This window comes from Zonotrichia leucophrys, chromosome 1A, assembly GCF_028769735.1.
Source record: "Zonotrichia leucophrys gambelii isolate GWCS_2022_RI chromosome 1A, RI_Zleu_2.0, whole genome shotgun sequence".
NCBI classification, from domain to species: Eukaryota; Metazoa; Chordata; class Aves; order Passeriformes; family Passerellidae; genus Zonotrichia; species Zonotrichia leucophrys.
Window position 1 is genome coordinate 10,443,795 of NC_088170.1, and position 15,799 is coordinate 10,459,593.

The following is a 15,799-nucleotide window of genomic DNA, read 5'->3' on the forward strand; positions in this document are numbered from 1 at the left end:
CGTTGAGGAGACTGCAACATGTGAAAAATTTTACTTGTGTAAAATTCTGTTAAAACATGTTCTTCAGATGTAGATATTTTCCTCAACATTGAAGGTTGAGACTGCAACATGGGAAAAACACTTGTGTAACATTTTGTAAAAACATGTTCTTCAGATATAAATATTTTCCTCAACACTGAAGGTTACAATTACACTAAAACACCTAAAGAACCACTGTGCGAGGCACACCTACGTTATTGTTTCTAATTAGTGATTTCACTTCTTTTAACCTTGCCTCCTTTTCCACAGGCAGAACTTTGGGCCAGGTTTCCTTCAGCCTGCAGAGCTGATGCACGGAGAGCAGCCACCCCCTGAGGTTCAGTACTCCTCCAGGGGGATGTACTCAGAGGAAATGCCATCAGTGGCACGGCCGCGGCCCGTTGGAAGCACTGCAGGTACACTTCACTGAGGTTAACTATGCAGGAAAATAACTGAGCCTTTCCTCTGTCTGTTCCTATGCCAAGGTCACCACTAAGGTGTCATTCTCCTTCAGCTGCTATATGTGATAGGTGGTCCTTGTCCTTAATGCCCAAAAAAAGATGATGACAAAATGAGGTTAACTTTACTTTTCGTAGGACCTTGCAGAAAAAGGAAGTGCATTGCGCCTTTTTTTAGTATCTTACAAGCACTGGTCATCACAAAGTGTATTTTCACAAAACTCCATTTGCTAAGAATGGAAAATTACTTGTTTTAGAGATTACAATGTATGCTAACTTTCCATTTTGAACTCCTCCTTTTGTGCTAAATGAACTAATTTTTGCATCCCCAATCAGCATGCTAACAGCAAAAATTTTTAATACTTCTTTACATCTGTGTTTCTTACTTCTCTTTGTAGAATTGTGTGCATTAAAGCAGTATCTCTTGGTTTTACATTGAATTATCTATTTCTGCTGTCCCCCATGAAATCACCTTCCCTGATCTGGTTGAGGTAATTTTGATAGCAGTCACCAATGCTGTCGTGATGGTAACATCACATGGCAGCTAAGCAGCAAACACTTCTAAGAATAAAATTTTGTATTGCTATGTAAATGTTAAAGTTAATTTTGTCCCAGATAAATATTTTCTTCCTTGAAAAAGACTGGAAATATGATCATATACTTATATCAGAAGCCCAGTTTTGATAGTTGCTCTCATCTCCCTGTAAATGTTAAATGAATAAGAATAGTAGGAATGTTGTAACTATTACAGCTAAACAATGACTATTTTATTCTCTAATTCACACTATTGTCTAAATGTTAATATGTATTCTGCTTTAAAGTTTGGGGGCACTTAATATATTTAGTTTCTGTTCCTCAACATGATTACGTGTAAATATCAAACTTCTCAAATATTGGGGGGTTTTGAGAGAAAATAGGGAAGTGATCAAACTGTCTATCACGTTAATCACACTGTTGTTTTTGTCTTTTCCTCCCCTTTTGTGCATACACACACTTTTATGTATCTCTGGCTTAAATGTGTTTCATTTCTAATGACTAACGAAGTATTAATAGTAATTTTAAGAATAAAAATGTAAATGACATTTCCCTGTGGGAGACTATTAATGAAGAAGGAAAGCTGGCATGTTGTTACGTATATCTTGCAATTAATGGTGGCAGCTATCCTTGCATATGTTTGAAAGCAGTGGGAAGGAGGGAAGGGAAGGAAGAGGAGAAAGGAGGAGGTTGGCTTTCAGGCTGGAAGGAGATGCAGTGTGTTGTGACCTTCCCTTAGTTAAGGACAGCATGGTTTAATATTTAACCACAGAGCAAAGCTGAGAGAAGCACACTCTTACTTAGCCGTGTGTTTTATTCTTCAGAGCCACACAACAGGAGGCAGTCTGCAGCGTTAGGGTCTTGCCAGTGTGATGCAAATAAGGTGTGCCACAGGAGCAAATATCCTCTCTTTGCTGCTGAATAATTGGCATGAAAGCACTGCCAGAGCTTTCAGTAAGCACTGTTTGGAAAGGGCTGGCATGTTTTTGGAATGAGGAGTAACCCATGTCAGAGATGTGTGTATCTCAACCTCTTCTTTCAGTGCAGTGCCATGAAATGCATCACACTCACATGAACTGCACAAAATGCACATAACTTTTCTGTCTTCATTCCACACTGACAGCCTTCTTTCTGCTGATTTTTATTAACTGCACAGAAACAGAGCTCCATTTTCTTCTCGTCTCCCGCTTCCAACAAAGTTTTATGTTATCATATGTCTGCCCTGCAAACTTGACTGTGTATGAAGATGAAAAAAAAAACCCAATATTTGCTTTTAAGGTTCTCAGATACAGCACCTCACTCAGGTGGGAATTGCTAGCAGGATCGGAGGTCAACCAGTGGAGCTCCCCTCAGGCAGAGCAGGGCATGGCCAGCCGGGGGGGCCAGGGTGGCCCCAGTATCGTGGAGAGGATGAATGTGCTAGGCGAGATGCAGTGAGTACTCTTACACATTTCCATAGTTTCCAAAGTAGTGATTTGTTTGGGTATTTTTTTCTTGCATTACTGTTTGGAACTTTTTTTCTCCCTCCCTGGAATACTTTTAGTTGCTTCTCTGACATCCTTTGCTTTGCTCTTCAGACCCTTGTTAGCTCTTCTGACTTCTGCTTGCTGTTCTTTCACCTTTGCTTCTCCAAACGCTTTCTCTCATTTTACCCTAACTTTTTTTTTTTTTTTTCCTTGCTTGAGGCTTTCACCCATTAACTGCAGTTCATGCAGTTCTGCTTCTGAGCTCCAGCAGAGGTGGATACTGCTTTCCATTCCTTCTTTGAAATATGCCTCTGTATTTTGAGATCATTGTCATTAGAAAACATTGAATTAAGTTATCCCAGGCTGCCATCCTATGTTGTATGCATAAAGTTCTTTTATCTTCTGTATCAATGCTAACAGCAGGAGTCAGGGAAGCAGAAAAAGGTTCATACTTGCCCATAACATTGGAGGTGTTTCTAAACAAGTTTCTTTCTAGCCTAAGTCAGCAGGAGGTGGTAAATGAACACATGCTCATTTACCTGTGCTGCCTAGGCAGCCATGGTGATTTCTTGTTCTTGGCAGCTGTGCTTCCAGAGGTTGACATTTCTGATTCAGCCAGGTGTGCGAGGTTGAAGGTAACATATAGCCTTGCCAGGAGAGAGACACTTGGCTGCTACCAGTCCCTCTTTAGTGCATTTGCCTCCTGGAGCAGACTGACCTGCAACAGGTTTATTGCAGTACTCTTGAGAGTGACAACTTTATGCTGCTTCTTTTGCTTCCTAGTTTAAACTATCTTTTTTTGATTTCTTCCTTGAGGAAAGAAAGTGGGATCTCCTCCTTTTGCATATTTAGGGCAGTGTGTGTTCACACTACTTGATGTTGCTTTGCAGTATTGCATGATCATGACATAGCTTTGCAGAAAGGAAATGCAACAGGATGGGCTTATCTCTAGATTTTGGTGAAATTGAGCTGCCTCCACTCCAACTACACTCAAGAGGAGCAGCATCAAGTTTTTGAGAACTGGCTATGCTGTTTAATACTATTCAAAAACTTCAGCTGTCAAAGCTGAAAGATCTGTTTCCCTAATTTAATGTGCATTCTGTGCTTGAAACTGTGGTATTTGAATGGAAGATCATAATTTCAGTTTACATCTAAGAGAGCACCTGCATGAGACATCTTAGTGTCTCAAGTTCTATTTTCAGAGACATCTCTGGGTTACCATTTATTGACCTTTCTTTACATTTGTCTCTCTTTTCTGAAAATGGCTTTTCTACATCTGTGGGCATGTTCCTGTTCAGGTCATTGAAATCCAGGCTGGTTTTCTTTTGGTTCATCTCAGTTTAAAGATTTCCTCAGCTTTGACAGCATTTTTTGCTCACTGGTTACTGCAATTCATATGTTACTGCAACGTGATTTTTTTCAGTTTGCTATTAATAAACAGGCAAAAGGAGGAGATAGTGAACTAAAACTTATTTGAATTTGGTGTCATGCAGTTGTAGGAGAGCTCACGTATTGCCTGAACTTTCTTTTTCCTGTGAGCAATTTTTTTTTTAAGAAGGATTCTTCCCATTAAAAAACAAAAAGAAAAAAATCGGCAAAAAAAACCAAAACAAACAAAAAGTCATGGACCTGTAGCTTTTTGTAATTAAATAATTACCTTCACCACAGTTTGGATTTTTCACTAGGACAGAGCTCTAAATTTTTGTTTCCTCATTTTGGCAATGAGGCTTTACTTAATGATGGTCATGTTCCTTGTGGTGCATTATTCAACTGATCCTACGCAAACTTTGTCTTACTGTTCCCTCATTCAGAGCAAGTTTCTAAAATTAAACTCTGCATTTAGGAAGATTGAAATCTAGAGCATTCTTCTTGCACACAAACTGCAGAGGGATCTGCATTTGTCTTCCTGCAATAGTTCTTTTCCTCACAGCATCCTGACCCCTTTATTTTTCCTGAAGTCAATACCTGATTTTCTGCTGGAACATGACCTCTCACTTGTACCTCCCAGCCTAAATCCAGTGTGCAGGGTGCCATCAATTCCCTTAATTCTCCATCCAGTAGGCCCAGGGCAGCCAGGAGAAGGACAGCATTTCCTTAGCTGACACAAAATACAATCCTGAGCAGAAAAAATGAAACCTGGCTTCTTACAGATGGGCTCAATGTCTTGCATATCTGCACCTCCCTCCACCACTGGCATCACCTCCTACCCATCCACAGTCCCCTGGAGCTTTCCACTGTTCTCCCAAGCCTTCCTGCAGGTTTCCAGTGTTTCCCCAAAGATACTCCTACCCTTTCACTCTATTTTTCTACTCAGCTGCCCACTCTAGTGTGTCTAAAAAAATCTCACCAAACTTAGTTGTTTCTCAGGTCCCCAGGATCATCCCTGTGAGATCCATGCTGGCTAAGAGATCCAGCTGAGCACAGCCTAACTTGACTTTTCTGCCACTCAGATGCAGATTCAATGATAACAAATAAGCTGATAACAAATCAGAAAATGTCTAATTAGCCACCTGGTTTTGTGAATTTTATCTATCTGTTCATACACAGGTATGTCTGGGTATATATTTATACATTTAGTTCAGTTGAAATTGGCCAGAGTTCAACGGGTATTAAATGGAGATTAACAAATTTACACTTTCATCTCATAAATCTTCATTCCTTAAGAAGGAAGATTCAATAAAATATTTTTGTCAATTTTTTCATACTGCTGTTAATTATCTAGAAGTTTTTAGGGAAAAATATAAAATGTATAGCTGTTATATAGAACTATATATTTTTGCATATATAATGTCATATAACATATCTTTGTGTGTTTCTGTTAGTAAAGAAATCTTTAAAAACCAGCAAAAATTATTTCAGACGTTTTGCTCCTATTATTTTGCTGTTGTAGGTTAGTACAGGTTAGGTTTCTAAACCAATGTGGTATTGAAGTTTTAGAGGCCTGTTTAATCCTGATGCTATATGTGAAATCACAGAAACACATCCTTTTCTTTTTCTGAGATATTTAAGAAAACCTTGAAAAACTTAGTGTTAAAAATAGCCACTGTGGTCATCAGACTCCCTAACTTCCCTTAAGAAACCATTCTTATGGTGGTAATTTAGTACAGTGTGAGATTGCAGCTGAATCACATAGTGCATTTTAATGTGAAAGTAACCTGAACATAATTTAGGTTGCTGTTAAGACTCATGTGTCAAGGAGTGTTTCCTTTTAATATTTTTTTAATGTCATCTCTTCCCTATAAACCCACAGAGTACTTGTCAGGTTTGCCAACTCTATACTGCATGTATGAATTAGTTTCAGGTTTCACTGCCAAATGAATAATTCTGAACAATCAGGAGACCCATTCATTCCTTTCTGATACTGAAATCACCTCTCTTTTATAAGAAATAAGGCAGGATGTTACTTGGAAAACCTTTACCTATCATTCTTCTATTAAAGCGTCTTTCCCCCTTGATCTGTCTCCCAGAATTAACAGTATAAAGGAGGAGTGCTGTACGTGAGCTGCACAAGAGACTCAGAATATATTATTAATTCTTCTTTATACAAAATAGCTTAAATTTTATTCATTTGTATTATGAGAGATGGTAAGGAACTTGCTCCCGTGCATTTTTGTGTTCACTGCACACGCTGCCACTGTCACTGCAGGTTCTCTGTATCCTTCCCAAGCTCTGTAATGTCTTCCTTCCCCTCCGCCTTGCTCCCAAATCCTCTTCTAGCTGACCTTGCTGTCCTTTCTTTCCCCATCAGGCTGCTCTCTCTGCTACTCCTTAAGGCTTGTTCCCAGACCAAGGTAGTGCTCCCAGGCTTGTGGTGGCTGTGCTCTGAGCCTGCTGCTCCCCCTGCAAGGGGATCACCTTGCTTTGCTCCCACCTGTGCCTTCCAGTCCTCTGTGTCCCCTGTTTGCTTCAGGCTGTCTCCCAGCCTTCAGCAGTGCGAGGCAAGAGGAAACACTTGCTTCAGGGTTGTCAGCTGGAGTCTGGATTTTCAAAATGTGCCTTGTTTGTGTCCGTACTGGGAGTTGCTGCAGTCGCCCTGTGTACTGTAAATCCATGCTTTGTTTTAGTGTAAGCAGATTGTCTTGCAGAAGGACAAGCCATGAACTCAGGCTTCTGTTCTCTGTCTCTCTTGTTTTGTTTGGAAATGCATATTATTGAACAAAGGCAGAATCAACCCCTCGCTGCCCTGAAACAATGATTGTCCCTAAGCTGGGATAGCCTTTCTCAGATACTGAGTATGGAAAAACCTAATCTTTCAAATCCTAGTAGTTTTCTTCTGCTGCTTCTTCCATTGACAGTGTTTTCCTGGGCACTGGTCAGTCACAGGGTCCACAAAAGTGTAGTCTGAACAGGCAAAGTAGGCAGGAAAAGGAAAGGTGGAAACAGTAGTATCTTTGCTTACAAATAGTATGGAGAAATGACAGCCAGGGGAAAAAGTGATTTGCCTGCTGTCTTTTAGGAAGTTGATGGTAAGAGAAGGCAATTCTGATTTACAGTCATGGGGATTTCTCCCCACCTCCTTCCATTTCAGTTCCTAAACATACTGTAGATTGGAAAGGGGGGGCTCTCTGAACTTGAGGCAGTCCAACAATCTTGTGTAAACTTGTTGTTTTGTGCTCCATAAGAGACATCACTCATTCATGTAACAGAAGAGCCATTGCAGCAGATACAAGCATCTCCATGTTGTTTTCCCCCTGTTCTTTGCCTTTTTGCTTTCTTGTCTTTTCTGGGCTAATCACATTTATTCAAAAAATACAATAATGGTTTCTCCCTTTTTCCAGACGCATATGCATGGACACCAAGAATATTCCTCCTCACCAGTATTCCAGATGCAGAGGACTTCAGCCAGGCAGCCCTCAGCTCCTCCTGCTCAGCTTCCACACAACAGCCTTCAGGGCCAGGGCCTTTGCTACACCACCAGTTCCACTGAGGACCTCCAGCCAGGTCACTCGTCAGCCTCTCTTATCAAAGCAATTCGAGAGGAACTTCTGCGGCTCTCTCAGAAACAGACAACAGTGCAGAACTTCCATAGTTGATTTAGCATTCCTTTGCAAATCTGCCAGGTATCTGCTTCCTATGGAAGCAAAGACTCAGAGGAAATCAGCAATGTCGTTCTCACAAAGGAAAGAACTTCCACAGCTCTGTTGACAGCACTCTGGAAAAATCAAAAAAGGCAGCAAAATGAGAATAGTAAGGAGAGATGGGGGACAAACAGGGTAAATCATCAGTGTCATCACAAGTAATATTAATTAATCTGTTCATATTACGGTGCTCCTCTTCTCTCCTTACCCTCATTCAGGCTAACATATAAATAAAACCATAGGTCAAGAACTCAGTACTTCAACAACAACAACAGAAAAAAAAATGACAGGAATTATGTCCAAGAATGATGAACTCCTTTTTCTAAGGAAGTAGATGAAGTTTTTAATGAACTGAGATGACATTTTGCAAGAGATTACAAGTATTCTTATCTCTCCAGTGCTTATGGGGAACTGGTTTGTGTTGCTGTTCTGCAAGATTGCAAACTGTATCAACTTAAGGGTCTTGAAGGTCCAATCTCACATAGGAATCACTTTGGTTGTCAGGAACAATGGGACTGCTTAGAAAAAAAGTCTTTATGAGTTACTTGTATTAAACTGGAACAATAATTGTTACAGCTCTGTGGTTCCGAATGGAGCTACCCTCTGCACTCTTCCTTGTTTTCCTTCTGGTGCTGAAGCTTCAAGTGTTCCTTCATCTTCAATGTTTGCAAAGTGAAACATTGGCCTTGTATAATTAAGAAAATATTTGTAGACTCATTCAGGCTGGAAAAAGAAAGCAAAGCATCCAAACAGAAAGGGCTTGGTATCTAATTAGTTTCAAAATTACTGAAAACTGGAAGGGGAATATTCAGCCACAGTTGAATTTGGGGAAATGTGTATGTATATCTTTAAAAAACCATATTTGCATACTAAATGCTCTTGCAAGACCAGCGATAAACTCTTGCCACTCTGTAGTTTGCTTTGTGGACAGAAATCAATCCAGCCTGACTGGTACAGGGTCACCAGCATTATGTTATAAATTGATGTCCTAAATCATTGCTTATGTTTGGATCTGAATAATTTTAGTGGAAGTCAGTGACAGTTTAGAGCATTAACATAGGCTTAGATTTGCAGTTTTGAGACAGTTTCTATATTTATACTTGTTTCCACTGTCCCTTTGGACAAAGGGTAATAAGCATTATCCCCATGGTAAGGATGGTACGTGCCATGGAACTGTTTTGTCGCTGTTTTTTTCAGAGTTTTTATTTAAAATTAGCTACGAATTTACTAATATTGGCCATTGCATAACTGTACCTGACATAATACACATGGACATTTTGCTTAAGTCACGATTGGTTGAAGTGTTTTCATTTTCAGGTCAGAGTGAACTAAAGCTACTAAACTGGCACAGGGATGGAGGGCAGGCTCATTGTTGGTGAGGAGGCTTGGGAGCCCTGCCCTAGGGCAGTGGACAGCAGGATGATGAGTGCTGCAGTGTTTCAAGCACGAGCAGATGGCAGTGCTCAGGGCTCTGAGGAGCACAGATCTGCAGAGAGAGCACTGGGCAGCCAGGCAGGGGCTGCATTTGCCTCATTTACCGGGGTAGAAATGGCAGTGGGGAAATACAGGTGCCATAACACCGGTGTGGTGTGGTGGTCCTTGGCTGCCACATCTGTTCCTGGCTCTAGTGCATGGTTCAGTAAGGGCAGCAGGACTAAGTCTGAAATGAAAACAGCTGGGAGGATGTGGTGGAAGACATCCGTCCCTTATTCATGTCCTCCACACCTTATTCCTGAAGTGTGTCCATCCTACTCGCGGCTGAAACCAAAAACCTCCGTTGCTCGCTGCTGTGGAAAAAAAGATGGTATGTTTCCCTCTTTACCAGGAAGCTCTGACGTTTTTCTGTTTACCTATGATCATCAAAATGCTGTATGAAACTGTTTTGAGGGAGTAATGAAGCAGTGTAAATTAATTTCCAGTTCCCTGGCCTATGTGTGAAGCCCTCCTGGGCACCGGTTGAGGTTTGAAAGGAATCAGAACACCAGCATGGTTGTAACAGCAGTACCAACAGGTCACTATGATTTGTTTTTTTAAAGTTTTTTTGTGTGATAACTCTAGGATAAAAATAAACATTTGTTTTCTGCCAAGTTTGTAAACACGAATGTTGCCAATACTTCTGCAAAATGCCAGGTTTTGAAGAATGAAGAGTGTATCAGGCGGTGTTCATTTGGTCATTTTGACAGCACTGAAGACTGACTGTTGCTAAGTGTTCCCATTAAAACCATCTCTTTCAGACCCCACGTCCTTCTCCAGTTTAATTCTGTAGTGAGCTCAGAGACTGATGCTTATAAAAATATTAGCACATTACTGTGACTTCACTTCAAGCAAATGTGGTCTTCTAGAAGGTAAATTAATTTTGTCTGGTTCCAGCTACTTAAGAACAATATGTTCTCTGTGAAATGAGAGCTTTGAAATTTAGAGGTACTTAAGCCACTTCTCATTCATTGTTTTTGCTGGTGATGGTGATGATGCTATTGTGAAATTCCATCTTTTTATATTTGGATGTGTATAATTTCTCTTTTCAGTCCCTAATCTTATGAAAAACACAGGACAAATATGTATTTGTAAATAAAAGAGGCTTTCTGATGAAGAAAACTCTCTTTAAAACTTTCAACAGGATAGTAAAATATAAGAAGTCAGAAAGCTGTGTTTGGAAGTTATGTTCTCAGATTAGCTGAAGTCTTGATCCAGCATCCAAAAAATTGATATGACCTAATCTGTATCTTCATATAGGAAGAAAAGTAACATCAGTTAGCAGCCACCAGGTCCAAGAACAGCCTTAACAAGCAAGACCCACTCTTTTGGCAGCTACAGGAAAAGCTGTTTTTTTCATGTGCTACAAAAGGATTCTGTGGAATGCATGTGCCAGAATGTGTGTTTCCACTTGGAAATTCTGGGGGGAGAAAATCTGCAAGTTTCTGCATCCCTATGTGCTTGAGTTCTTTTGCCAGGTTTTTTTAAGTTGCCCTATTAAAAGGCAAGAGGGTGAAACCAAACGAACTTTTTTTCCCCTGAAACTTAAAGTATCCTATATTTAAGTATCTGCTAATGAATCTCCTGGTTTCGGTAAACATCAATCAGATGTAAAGTCGGTACAGGCACAGAAAGCTGTTACCAACTGTTGCATCCATTTCCATGACTAAACCATCTGGTTCATGGAATCCTCGGGGCTCTTCCCTTTCTTCACAATTTTCCTTGACATTTGTGTTTAGTCTCTGTTTAGTTTGGCACATAGAAGAACTTGGCGAGATGACAGCTACATAATTTAGCATGCTTGGTTTCCTTTTCGTGGCCAGAGTGTTGACCTCCAGCCTGCTTCTTAGCTCCAAAATTGTTGGAGCTAAGTGAAATGTTACAGAGATTTTTCATGCACTCAGTGTGAAAGGTGGGGTGTGCTTCAGTACTATAAAATGTTCTCCACCAGGATGGGACACATGGTCCTGCTTGTGGCTGGGGGATTTTCATTCACGAGAGAAAACCTTGCTTTTAGGAGGAACAAAATGGGCTGGAAATGTTAAAAATGGCCACTCTGGAGCAGGAAGTGGTATTTTAGTGACCTTTTGCAGTGTGCTGTACTTGCAGTGGTTTGGGTCAGGCTCCTTTCAGTGGCTGGGGAGCAGCAGTCGGTGTCAGCCAAGGTCTGTGTGTGTCACCCTGCCCCAGGAGGCTGCTGTGGTGCTGGCTACCCCAGTGTGGTGCACATTCATGGACACAGGTGAATAACAGAGTGATTCACCTAAAGTGCAAGTTCCTACCCAGCCAGTGCCTCTGAACTGCACCATGAACAGCAGGGTTATGGCATTATCTTAGAAAGAGGCTGTGTACAGCAATCATGACTCCCCAAGAACCACAACAGCTTATGCTGTTGTTAGCTCATGGGCTTGAAAACACATTTGGTGGATTACATGAGGAAGCTGGGTGTATATTCAAGCCCAAGGGAAGTCACCAGTTGTGTGCCCAGTTGTGTGATGTGGATGATGGTAGGCAGCTGAACTCACTTTTTTATCTTTTGCCCTCACTACGTTCCTCACTTCTCCAGCCATCATAGTTTTTAGCTCAAGGAAGAAATGTGCATTTTCTGTTGTGTGCCTTAACTAGCAGTTCCTTATAAACAGGTGCCAGTCCCAGAAAATTCTCTATTTTGGCCAAGAGCTTTGGAGTGGCAGGATGAAGAACATGTGTGCCTTTGAGGTGGGGGCATGTTGTGGGACATATTTTTGGGCATTATTTATCTTCTCAAGGAGGAGCTGACCTCTCTTAGCTAATGCTGTCATATCTGTATAGGATGTTAGTATTGCCCAGCCAAAGCATGGAGCTTCCTTCATGTATTTTAGCCCAGAGGGTTGCTACATTAGAACTTGAATATTTTTGAACTGATCTGACTTACGTACACAGTGTGTTGGAAAGCCATGAAGGGGCAACAGTCTAGTAGAGGTGGAGCTTTGCAGGTGTCTCCCTTCTCCCATTTCGACAAAGCTGTGGAAAATCTCAAGTACTTTAATCTTTGCTCCAGAAGTTACACTCTCAAGGTCATATTGTCAAATCAGACAGGAAAAGACACAAGTCTCTTACAGCTGGTTTTTTTTCAAGCAGTTTTCAGACTTGCAGTACTGCATTGTTGATGTTGTGGTTTATTTCTGGATGGTTATTGCAAACTAGGAGTTGGAAATTAGCTCATTGAACATGTTTGATTCTGGGACAGAAACCTGCAGTGAGCTTTGAATTCCACAACAGATGCCACAAAATAAGCAGAATCTGGAGTGTAAGGATAAGAGAGGTTGGTTGCTTCCCAAGAATGCCCAAATTCCATTCCTTGGTAGTAACTAATGACAATAAGTTTTTGAAATCCTAGATTTTGTAACGACTTTATCAAAATTCCTACAGAGTCCCAGCACAGAGCCCCTTTTCTTATGAATTTAACCTCTGTCTTGTCTGTGTGTTTCATGTGGGTAGGGAGCCCGGATGCTTGCCAGTTTTCATTCCTCTAGTGATTTGGGAAAGTGTAATCATTGTAAAGTGCAATTGCTTAATGTGTAGCTCATTCTCCAAAACCCCAAGGATCAAGGCAGTGAGTAATGTGAGTCATTACCAAAGCAGTGGTCTCTGAAAGGATGAAGAGTCGTGCATCAAGTACCAGTCCATTTAGGCTCAAATTCAAAATTGTTCAAAAAATCACTAGTTGGATGTGATTGATATTATCTCCAGGCAAATTAAAGCAGTTACCTGCAATGCTGTGCTGCTGCTTTTCTCCTTTGTTATTGAAAGTGCTGCTCAGTTACTTGTCCCCAGTGCTCTGTCTGTCTGTCTGAAACACTTGCAGACCAGCAGCTTTCCCAGGTGCCATCTGCATCTCCCTTCCCTTTCCAGGCACTACTTATCATCATGACTGAGATTCAGAAACTTGGTGCAGAAAATAGGAAGAACTCTGCTGATGTGGTCAGCAGTGCTGCTGTGGTTCAAATTTGTGAATTTTATTCACACTTTTTTTTTTCCCCAGCCATTCAGGTTTCAACAATTTTCTTGGTTTTCTTTATACTAAATCATAAGAGCTGGAATAGTTTTTTTTTTTTCTCCATCTCATTCCAGTGAGGAACTTTTTGGTCCTGGACAGACAAATAACTATGAATGACTGGAGCATTAACATTTCCATCATCATCTGTAGCTATCACCTTACTTTGTACATGTTTGGAGATGTGTAAGTGCCTATACCAGCTTAGTCCCATGAGGTGGTGTGTAGCAGTTTGATGGGGCACCCAGGTTTAACACAAAAAGGATTTATGCATGCTGATAAATCAGTGGTTACACTTTGCCTCCAGGGTTTCCTGTGGGAATAAAAATGACAGTGAATTCCTGAATTACAGTGAAAAAACCCCAAAGGACAAAACAAGGCTGGTGCTGGATGTTTGTGTTGCTCCCTGGAAGTCAGCAGGGGTTGGACAGCATTCCACTGGTTGGGATCCACAATTAGAGGTATTAAATTATGAGTGATATTAAGAGCACGAAACAAATCACAATAGATGTGAACACCAGCCTTCAGCTCTGCTCATGGACTACTTTATAAGGCATTGTACTGTATAGTCATGTATGTTTAATTTGTGCTTTTGTATGTTTAATTTGTACATCAAAACCAGACCACAGCCTTCAACTGTGACTCAGTTGCTCTTAAATGAGGGTTATAACCCACAACCAGTGCTCGTGTGTGTTCCCTGGATAAAATTATTCCAGGAAATGTAACAGCAGACTACAGATCATCTTTACATTTTAGAAATCAGGCATGTATAATCCATTTCTGCCTACTGATTTCTGTCTTTATATCAGTGTCTCAATTTAATGCTGCAAATTTTTAATTCAGTGCTTTCTGTAACTGGACAAGCACTGACCACACCATTAGGGCTTTTCTCCTCCTTTTGCAAAGTTTTGCACTGTACTTGTGATTGCCCTTAGGATCAGTACAGCACATAGTGTGTACCTCAGAGAGTCCCTTTAAAATAATACTTTGGTGGTTTGCCCTGTAATATGTGGAAACAGATAAGATGTTTCCATTGATAGCCTTGGAGCCTGTGGAACACTGCCACCTTGTTTAGGGATCCCAGACGCACCTGGGAACAGCAGTGCCTCCATGAGATTCGTTACAGTGTCGAGTCTTTCTAAGTGTCTCCATCAAGTGACTTGAAGAGAAGCAGCTGCAGATCAAACCTGACAATGTCAGATGTCAGAGTTAGGTGATGCAGGAAGAAACAACCCTGTCACATCAGATCAGAGGTTTACAGGTCACTGATCTAGAAAAAGTATACATTTCACAGCAGAAATTATCTGTGAGGTGCACTCCATTTTTATACCTGATTTTGTGGAGACTTGGGTATCGCCTCTGAACACAGGCACACAAAATCCTTGAGGGAAGTACATTTTAACAAAATATGAGGCTTTTTTCCTTTTCTCCCCCTTTTGGTTGAGCTGGGAATCCTCAAAGGAAAATGCAAGACTTAAACTGTGTTTTAAGTCCACTACAACCCTTGAAGGTATCTGCACTATTTTGGAGAGTGTGAAGAAGGAACAAGCTGTGCTTCTACAGGCAGACTTCAGGAAGCCCCACAGTTGCCCAGTTGTTGGGCAGCTCTTTGTGGCTGTTGCTCTTGAAGGACATCTAGAGCTTGTATCACGTGCTGAATACTCAAAGACATGCAAAACATGTCTCTGAAACATGTTTGTTATGAAATATTCCCCCTCAGTTATGAAGAGCAGTGCCATATCCAGCAGGCACTTCTGTGTTCCCAACCCAGAGAAAAATGCCCGTAAGAAGAGATCTGCAGAAGGTAGACATGAAGGCAGTAAGTGGAGATTTTTTTCATAAAATCTTTCACATTGCTTTCACATTGTTTTCTGTTATTAAAATTAATATAACAGGAAAAAATTATGTATGTAAGTAGAAGACTTGTAGTACATGAGTGCAATGGTTTAACTGTCAACTCACTCATTACATTTTGGGGTTGACTGAGAGCCCTTTGTTTCTCTAAGTTTGCACATAAGTGAGAGGTTTTGTGGCAAGAAGTTGAGTATCTCCAACACTGAGATTTCTTGTGTGAAAATTACTTTTGTTTTAATTGCTGTATATTGGAATGTTGAGAATTGAGCCCTTCCCTTTGAAAATTTACTTTCCTGACGTGAGCATCTCTGTTCAGCACTTCACTCTAAAAGAACTTTTGTCTGAAGTGATAATAATGATAGGGAAGGATGTATTTCCTTTTTCTCAGTGTCCAATTTGTCCCTGTTCCTCTTGATGGGAGCTAGTTGATAAGGGACAGCTGCCCATCACTTCGAAGTGACCAAATTGTCCTGATTTGAAGTGTTACTTGTGCCAGAATCAGTAGGAAGAGTCTTAAACTGATTTCTGTCATTTCTCACTCATGAAGTTACTAACATACTGATGAGCTGATGGGAGAGTATAATTATTTATAGCAGATAAAGATCTCAAATGGTGTTTAAGTAACTTTTTAATAAAGTTAAGCATAAAAAGTAACTTTTTATGCTTAATTTCAGTTGATTTCTAGCAGATTTGCTAACTTTGTGTAGGTATAGGTAGGTTTAATGCTGATTTATTGAGATAGAAATAAAACTGGTGCAACTGCACCAAATCAGAGTTTGATTTCAGTGAGGCAAACCCTCCTGGCATGAATACATCTTCTGAGAATCCTGTTTCTAACAATTTCTAAGCTTTATCCATATAAACCACTCAGTGAGAGTCTTT

At 40.6% G+C, this 15,799-nt stretch overlaps 1 protein-coding gene across 4 annotated transcripts in view; it reads left to right on the plus strand.

Annotated features, from left to right (window-relative positions):
* KIAA1549 (KIAA1549 ortholog) overlaps positions 1–10,149 on the plus strand; it is a 145,036-nt gene extending 134,887 nt beyond the window's left edge. For 2 of the 4 annotated variants that reach the window (XM_064737383.1, XM_064737391.1), the window contains exons 18-20: positions 289–434; positions 2,289–2,443; positions 7,255–10,149. In XM_064737383.1, the coding sequence (XP_064593453.1) occupies positions 289–434; positions 2,289–2,443; positions 7,255–7,509 (556 nt within the window). In that variant the 3' untranslated portion in view covers positions 7,510–10,149. Of the gene's footprint in view, positions 1–288; positions 435–2,288; positions 2,444–6,224; positions 6,268–7,254 lie in introns of all 4 variants that reach the window. The other 2 variants (XM_064737394.1, XM_064737399.1) reach the window with 2 other exon arrangements.
* The last annotated feature ends 5,650 nt before the right edge of the window (positions 10,150–15,799 follow it).